The 9077-nt window shown below is 50.9% G+C and overlaps 1 protein-coding gene across 1 annotated transcript; it reads left to right on the top strand.

Moving 5' to 3' along the window:
• Positions 1-2074: 2074 nt before the first annotated feature.
• Positions 2075-8409, top strand: ARSI (arylsulfatase family member I). The gene is made up of 2 exons (XM_008166465.4): positions 2075-3232; positions 5550-8409. The coding sequence occupies exons 1-2, from the start codon at positions 2913-2915 to the stop codon at positions 6949-6951; spliced, it is 1722 nt and encodes a 573-aa protein (XP_008164687.2). The 5' UTR covers positions 2075-2912; the 3' UTR covers positions 6952-8409.
• Positions 8410-9077: the final 668 nt, after the last annotated feature.

The following is a 9077-nucleotide window of genomic DNA, read 5'->3' as shown; positions in this document are numbered from 1 at the left end:
TGGAACATACATAGTGTACTGACATTTCAGTGGGTAGTATAAAGAGCAGTACAAACACGTAAGTGTTTGTCTATAGGAAATTATAGTGTGCACTGATTTCACTAGTGCTTTTATTGTAGCCTCTTGTAAAACTAGGCAAATAGCTAGAGGAGTTGATGTACCCCTGGAAGACCTCTGCGCACCCTCAGGGGTACGTGTAGTTGAGAACCACAGGCCTAGGGGATGAAACTGGTGAATGGGATCTCAGAGGCAGGAGAGGAGCCCCATTGCTCCGCCCGTGTTGTCACATGCCATATTTTTTCTTTTAGTGAGGTGCGAAGGGGGTTAGAGTACACTCCCAAATCCCCCGTTAAAGATAGGGAAAGCGGAGAGGGAAATGTCTGGGGCCTGATTCTGATCTAACTTGCCCCAGATGAAATCAGGAGTCGTTCCACTCAAGTCGCTGGGGTAAACCGAAGTAAGTGAAATCAGAATCGCTCATCATTATGCATGTACATACATATAGATAATTGATGCTGTCAGTGTCAGAGAATTTGAAACAATTACCACCTCCTTAAAGCCTGAGAAATCTGTGGTGCAGCCTCCTCTCTGCTGTGTGAATGACAACCCAGGTGCCTTGAACAAACGTTTGACTTTCCCAGGGCCCCTGGGCTCTCACTAGGCTATCGCAAACACGTGCAACTGTTTTTTATTAGACCAGCATATTCTGATTGTGAGGTTTTCCCATTTCACGCCAAATCCTGCTCATTAAAGTCAAGAGGAGAAGACTCATATGAGCAAGGTGAGCATGACTGGGCATCAGCCTGGACTTGGTGATAGGATGTAGTAAGAAAATGGCCCTTTTCATTGACATACACCAGCACCATTGGCACGTAAGTAGCTATTGAAACAATGACAGGTATTCCTAAAACTGCTTTGAACTATTCTATATTCAGATCTATAGGGGAGCCACATCTATATACCTACACCTACATGGGAGCAACACCTATATATCTACATTGACAGCTACCTGAAGGGTTATATAGTATTGCACCTAGGACACCAAACTAATTCTTGGGGACTGCTATAATCAGGGCTGCCGAGAGCAGGTTCGGGCCCCGGTGAAAATTTTTTTTTGGGCCCCCCAGCAAGGACGGACCGGCTAAACAGGGCTGATGGGGGTGGGGGGGAAGCCGGGCCCCGGGCCCGCTTCTGGGCTGCCGGGCCACAGTAATTTGTACCGGCTTCCCCCCGCTCGTCGGCCCTGGCTATAATGCAGACCATTTAAGTACCTATGTTGGAAGAGACCTTGATTCTATTACAAATCCTGCTTCTCACTTGCCATGCAGCCTTGGACAAGACATTTAACTGCTCCCTGCCTCAGTTTCCCCATCTGTAAAATGGGAATAATAATGCTAACTCAACTTTGGAAAGTGCTTTGAGATCTACAGTAGAAGAGTCCTGAGTACCATTAGATAGTCCTGTGTTATTAATTATCCCAAATTCTCTAACTAATCATTGTCATTTCCCCTTAACAAGGGATCTTTCAACTATTATTTATTTATTTGTATTACTGTAGGACCGAGGGTGGGCTCCACTGTTTATCCACCACTATTCCAGGCCTACCGCTGCCACCAGCTCTTTATATCATCTGGACACTTCTCTGCAAGGGCGAGAAAGGGAAAGCGGTGGGGGAAGGTTTTTCTGCAGTCTCAGGAATTTGCCCTGCAGTGACTCCAGAAGAACATATTTGTCTGGCTGGGGGTCGTGGTGAGGAATGCCAGACAGGCCTACCAGGAGCCTTGATGCATCTGGAGGGTGAAGCATCCTGTTTAAAACCTTCAGGTTCAGAAAAATGAAAATGCCTCCAGGAATGTGGGCAAGAAACCTCTGCGTGCTGGTCCTGGAATTAGTTCCCTGCACACATCAGAGAAGGAGACATCCACGCTGCAGCTATAAAGCAGGGGAACAGAACCAGTGTTAGGACCCTGCAGGGCTCTGGGCTTCCCAGCTCTTTTTCCTTGAAGTCAGTGAAAGAACTGGGAGGGGCTGAAACTCAGGCTCCCCTTAAACCTGGCTGCTTAGCCTGTCTCCTGGGCAGATGTTACAACTTTCTGCCTTCTCCTCCAGTCTGTTCAGGAGGGAACTTTCTCTTTTCCCCTCTGGCTCTGCTCTCATCACTTGGTTTGCAGTCTGAGCAAAGCTAAGCAGGGAGCTTCCAGAGCTCTTTGTCCAGTTTTGAAAAACTTCAGGGATTCTTGAGGGAGCTAATTTGGAAGAAGCGGAAAGGAAAAACAAAAGAAAACAAAGGGAGGAAGAAAGGAGAATAATGGTGATCTGGTCTTGCCAAGAAATCTTTTCTGTGCAAACTGTGAAGAAGGGAGAACCTGGCTCATCACCGTGGGGTGAGGAAGAGGACTTAGCAGCTGTGGACTTGAACTTTGGCTCCATCTTCCACTGGAGTTTACATAAAAAGAACATCTGCTGAGGCAGGGCTCAGTGAGCCATTTGGCTAGCCCGGCGTTCAAACAGCTGAATGGGACAAGAATCCAGCTTGGTCTCTAGCCGGGTTTTTGGGTGGTTGTATTAAAAACGAGACATTGCAGCACTTTTGGAAACTTAATAACATCACAGAGGAAATTAACTTTATGGTGCATGTGTCTTTGACTGTATCAGCGTGAAGATTATTTTCTTTTTACTGAAAACAGCGCTACCGCACGGGTGGATTTCATTGCTTTTATTTATTTTTTTTTAAAGAGAGAGAGAGAGTTGTTTCTAGAAAACTTGCCAAAGGAATTTGAAAGAACAAACCCTAGGGTGGGAGGGTAGATTGTGATTTTTATTTGGAGGAGAAAGAGATCTCCTATTCCTCTTTCTCAGTGGAAGATGCTTGGACAATAGCCTCCCTTAGAAGTCTGAATGCTTGGTCCAGCATGGCTGTTTATGCTCTCACAGGTTTCTCGCTAGTCAGCCTGCTTAGTTTTGGCTACTTGTCCTGGGATTGGATGAAACCCAGCTTGGTAACGGATGTTTCCATGGTCCCAATGGAGAAATCGCTCCCTCCTGCCTTTTCCAAGCCACCTCACATCATCTTCATTCTGACTGATGACCAAGGGTACCATGATATTGGGTACCATGACTCAGACATACAGACACCAATGCTAGACAGGCTAGCAGCAGAAGGAGTTAAACTGGAGAATTATTACATCCAGCCCATCTGTACCCCATCCAGGAGCCAACTTATAACGGGCAGGTAAGATAACAACTGCACCTGTCACTGTCCTGGGAAACTTAACCGTTTCTTCCCTTCTCTTCTGACCAGTTAACCCCAGCTGGCGAAACAATAGGTGTTTATGGGATAGCCCTATGGAAAATACCCAAGTAGCCCTATGGAAAATACCCAACTGTGAGGCTCTCTTAGGAAGAATCCCTTGGAAAAGAATTGTTTGGTGTATTGTGTAATAAATTGCTTGAAACTTTACACTGTAGACTCCATGGGGCAGGGATCTCGAACCAAACTGAGCCCTGTCTAAGCAGACAACTCCCATTAAACTCAAATGATATTATGCCAGGGCTAAATGTGGCCGGTTAGCCCTGGTGGTTCAGTGGTTCGGGTGCTAGCCTAGAACCTGGGAGAGAGGGATTCATATCCCTGCTCCGCCGTGGACTTGTGTGACCTCGGGCAAGTCATTTAGTCTCTGTGTCTCCGTTTCCCACCTGTACAATGGGGATAAAAGCCCTGCCCTGCCCCACAGGGGCGTGTGAGGATAGATAATAAAGACCATGAGGTGTTCAGACACTATGGGACTGTGGGTCCAGATAAGTACTTAAAGAGATATCGCATGATCTAGGCCAGGGGTTCTCAACCTTTTTCTTTCTGAGACACCCCCCCCACACACACACACCATGCTATAAAAACTCCACGGCCCACCTGTGCCACAACAACTGGTTTTCTGCATATAAAAGAAAGCCTGGGCCGGCATTAGGGGATAGCAAGCAGCGCAATCGCCCGGGGCCCCATGCCACAGGGCCTCTGCGAAGCTAATTTGCTCAGGCTTCGGCTTCAGCCCCGGGTGGCCGGGCTCAGGGACCCTGAGCCTCAGCGAGTCTAACGCTGACCCTGCTTGGCGGACCCCCTGAAACCTGCTCGCGGCTCCCCAGGGGCCCCGGACCCCTGGTTGAGAACCACTGCTCTAGGAGACCAGGCATCAGACGGGGAGTCAGGAAGCGTGGGGATCTATTCCTGACTTGCTGTATGAATGCTGGGCAAGTCACTTAGGCCAAAAGTTTTAAAGGCGCCTTCAGGTAGGCAACCAGAATCACTGTCTGTTTTTGACAGTCGTAGCCTGTGTCTGTGTCGCAGGCTTCCCATCTGTAAGGCGGCTCAAAGGGTGCACGCCCATGTCTGCAGAGCCCTTGGAAACTGATACATAACACACATTAATAACCACCTGAAAAGGGAGAACCTCCGGCTCCTCCATCAGACCCCCAAAGCGGAGGGAGACAGCTGCAACCTTTGTGAACACCTGGGAAAGAAAGAGCTGGTATCTGCACGGCCATGGTGTTAATGTGATAGTCCCTGTGGCTGTGCATTATATAATCCTTTCTTCCCTTTACACCGACTCATGGGGTCATACAGTGGCATCGTCCTTGTGGTGTTTGCTTTGACCATGGGGCCATAGGAGGCTTTCCTCTCATAGTAGTAATAACAATACTTGACATGTTTTTAGTGCTTTTCCTACTTGCTTGGTTTTAGAACCATTAAGTGATGGGTTCTCACAATGCCATTGTGAGGGAGGTATGTACAACCACCTCTAAGTCCATAGTCTTCTCCTGTAGGGTGCAGACTGAGTCTCTGTACTGACTGTAGATGCATCTTGTGGTGGTGGCGAATGGCTGCGTGTCTCTAGGATATGCTGCATGTCCATAGGAAAACTATGACAGCGCTTGGAGATCAGTGTTCATTGTATGAAGCCTGCCTCATCTCAGTCGCTTGGTGCCAAGGATCTGGATAGAACAGATGCCACCTGAGTGCCACTAGAAGAGAGAAACCACCTGAATTTGGGAATGGGAGGAAGGAAGCTAATATTCCCAGGACAGACTTAGTCACCCTATGGACACACAGCAAACTGCTAGATTGTGCAAGCCTTACTCATCTTGTTGAGCCCTTACTCACTAGAGTAGCCCACTGTCCTCAACGGGATGACTCATGCAACACAAGTAAGGGTTGCACAATCTAGCTTTTTACAGGAGAGCAGACCAATGACCACCCTGCACTGCTGGCTTGAGGGGCATTTGCTGAACTGATTTTGCACACAGTTTGTTCCTGTAGGATGCATAAGGGTCTTCCTGCTTCCCAAATGATAGTGGATGCAATGGATTTGGATAGAGCAACTTGGTCAGGAGAGTGTGGTTGGGACAGCTGTCAAATAGGGGTCCGCCATGTCAAACCTAGTGCAAGGTGTTTCCTCTCCCAGGCACACGGGCAGGCTCCACTGAGGAATGGAGGCTCAGAGCTTTTCTGGATTAGAACTAATTTCTCTTTTTGTTTTTCTTCATTCCCCTTGCAGGTACCAGATCCACACGGGCCTTCAGCACTCCATCATCCGGCCCCGGCAGCCCAACTGCCTGCCCCTGGATCAGGTCACGCTGCCCCAAAAGCTGCAGGAAGCCGGCTACTCGACGCACATGGTGGGCAAGTGGCACCTGGGCTTCTACAAAAAGGAATGCCTGCCCACCCGGCGAGGCTTCGACACCTTTCTGGGCTCCCTGACGGGCAACGTGGATTACTACACCTACGACAACTGCGACGGACCCGGCGTCTGCGGCTACGACCTGCACGAAGGGGAGAACGTAGCATGGGACCAGAGTGGGAAGTACTCCACCTTCCTCTATGCTCAGCGAGTGAGCAAGATCCTGGCTACCCATAACCCCAAGGAGCCCATCTTTATCTATGTGGCGTTTCAAGCCGTGCACACGCCCCTGCAGTCCCCCAAAGAGTACATCTACCGCTACCGCTCCATGGGCAACGTGGCTCGGCGCAAATACGCTGCGATGGTGACGTGTATGGATGAGGCCGTGAGGAACATCACCTGGGCACTCAAGAAGTACGGTTACTATGACAACAGCGTGATCGTGTTCTCTACGGACAACGGCGGGCAGACGTTTTCCGGGGGAAGCAACTGGCCTCTGCGAGGCCGCAAAGGGACCTACTGGGAAGGCGGGGTCCGCGGCATTGGCTTTGTCCACAGCCCCCTGATCAAACGCAAGCGCAGGACCAGCTGGGCGCTGGTCCACATCACAGACTGGTACCCTACGCTGGTGACCCTGGCTGGGGGCAACGTGTCTGAAGCCGAGGGCCTGGATGGGTACAACGTGTGGCCAGCCATCAGTGAGGGCAAGGAGTCCCCGCGCACCGAAATCCTACACAACATCGACCCCCTCTACAACCACGCCAAGCACGGCTCCCTGGCGGGCGGCTTTGGCATATGGAACACAGCTGTGCAGGCCTCCATACGGGTGAGGGATTGGAAACTGCTGACTGGTGACCCCGGCTACAGCGACTGGATCCCACCTCAGATGCTGACCAACTTCCCAGGGAGTTGGTGGAACCTGGAGCGGCTGACGGACAGCGTGCGCAAATCCGTCTGGCTCTTCAACATCACAGCCGACCCCTACGAGCGCGACGACCTGTCGGACCAGCGCCCGGACGTGGTCAGGGCTCTCTTGAAGAGGCTGGTCCATTACAACCGGACTGCAATCCCGGTTAGGTACCCGGCCGAGAACCCCCGGGCCCACCCGGACTTCAACGGTGGTGCCTGGGGGCCGTGGGCCAGCGAGGAGGAAGCGGAGAATTGGGAGGGAGGTGGCGGGCCGCTGAGAAATAAAAACAAGAAGAAGAAGTGCAAGATCTGCAAGCTGCGCTCCTTTTTCCGGAAGCTGAACACCAGGCTGATGTCAAACCGCATCTGATGGGGCTGCCGCAGAGCTCCGGATGCAGCTGCTCAAGGTGGGTGTTCCAAATGGCCAGGACAATGGGAGGGAGAGAGGCAGATGGTCACAGAGACAGCAGCGCCTTCTCACTTTCCCTTGCCCCATTGGACACATGCACGGGGCCAACCACGCACAAAAGTCTCCAGATGTCTTTCCCTCCGGTCTCCCCCAAATTGAGCAACCTGTAGGGAGCAGGTGTCCAGGTTAGGGTGGCCGAGGGAGAGTGACGGGGGTCCTCCAATCCTGTTTAGTGGACGTTACGGCTGTCGCAGGTTGTCGAGCTGTCCAGCCCGTTCCAGTGCAAAAGAATGAAACTTGTCTTAAGCGATCAACTCAGGGACCAGTTCAAACGCACCATCCTGGGAACAAAGCTTTAAACGCAGATCAAACCCACGGTACTTGAAGGTGCATGGGGATGTTCTCGTGTGGTTCATATGAGGACGGCTGGCCTGCTGAAGGCTGCTCTCAGGTTGTCTGTCACTATAAAATGTGCTGTCACCCGATGGAACCCTAGTGAGTGTGCCACATCATGTGCCCCTGCTCTGGGAAAACAGCCTGTCAGTCCTCACTCAGCCCCGGCCACAGCTTTTTCCCCCTGAAGACTCTACGGCAGGTGGTAGTGCGGAGAAGGCGAGGCGACTTATTTTTATGTCGAAGGTCCCTGGCTCAGAGACCAGGCAGAGCCTGGGACAGCAAGAGAATACTATCTCTAATGGACACAAAGGCAAACAGACGGTATATGGGCCTGGATCAGCCTGGCCCTGCAGTGTATTGGAGACACGTTTGCACTGAGAACTTGTGGGGCGTTAGCTGTTTCAATATAAAGCAACCCCAGGTTACACTCATCTATCGTACAGACGCATGCATGTACCACACACGTGGACACATATGTGTGGATTCACTTACACCCCCCGCCCCCAACCACAATGGGTTCGAAAGAAGGCAGCTCCCTGATTCTCAGCTCCCAGGGGTGTCCTCTGCCAGATAGCCACCCCCCACCCCCACCTTTGCAGGGACAGCGACACAGCAGAGCAGCTTGCCTGATGGCCTTGCTGCCATTTTGATGCCAACTCTGGAACAGAGGACCGGGTCTCTCGGACACTTGCTCTGCACGGTCTGTTTGAGGGTGTGCATGGGTTCCCCACAAGAGGATCCACAAGGAGCTGGTGGTAAATGCAGTGCAGCTTGGCGACGGGGATGTAAGGAGGGATCGGTCTGTAGTAACACCTTGCTGGGCTGCAAACCGCAGACGTCTCTTTTGTTTGTTCCCAGAGCAGTTCCTTACTCAACACACTCCGATGATGTGTTTGCACCAAACAGGCACCCACTGCTTCCCTGGCTGCCGAGTGAGTCTCCATCATTGCTCGGTCCTGCCAGCAAGGAGGGGACACACCATACCACCCTCCTTCCCTGGGAAGTTAACTGAGGAGATCATCCGAGGCCAGTCCTCTCCGAGCGCGACTTGCCGGTCCTCCACTTCCGCTTCCTTCTACGGCTGACCTTTCTGTGGCATGTGTGAGAGAGAGCGTGAGCCCGTGTGTGCCACGGATGGGGGCTGGCCAGGAAGAAAGAGGGTAAATGGCTTTAAAAGCATTTTTAACATGTGGCGCATTTACATTTACACAATGCATTTTACATTTCTCCCCACAGGTTTCTCTCGGTGCAGTGTGTGTAGGCGACGGCCCTGCTGTGAATTTTGAAAATAGCTATTTTTGTCTCTGGAAAATGAGGCCTGTTAGGACTTGTCAGATTTTGGATGAGCAGTGTGGGCCTTTTTTTTTTTTTTTTGCAAAATAACATTCATTTTAAATCTGTCACTGAAGGATGTGACAACTGGCAGCATTTTCACTGAATACCTTGCGGAGTGCTTTCCCCTTGTCTCCGTATGCGTGTGTGAGGAAAGAGACAGAGACAAGGGGAGGGGAGAGGAATACAATGACATGTATTTTTTTATTATTATTTAGAGGATTGTGATTTTATAGAGAAGAAGGGGGAAAAAAAAACCTCAACAACAAGAGAAAGAGAAATGGGAGGCCATGTTACCCTAGAGATGGGCAAAAATGGGAGCTTTCGCATTACCCACAAGCAGGGCATGAATCGATCTA

The sequence above is a fragment of the Chrysemys picta genome, chromosome 8, assembly GCF_011386835.1.
Source record: "Chrysemys picta bellii isolate R12L10 chromosome 8, ASM1138683v2, whole genome shotgun sequence".
Taxonomy (NCBI): domain Eukaryota; kingdom Metazoa; phylum Chordata; order Testudines; family Emydidae; genus Chrysemys; species Chrysemys picta.
The sequence above is the reverse complement of the archived record's forward strand: the minus strand, read 5'-3'. Positions and strand labels throughout refer to the sequence as shown.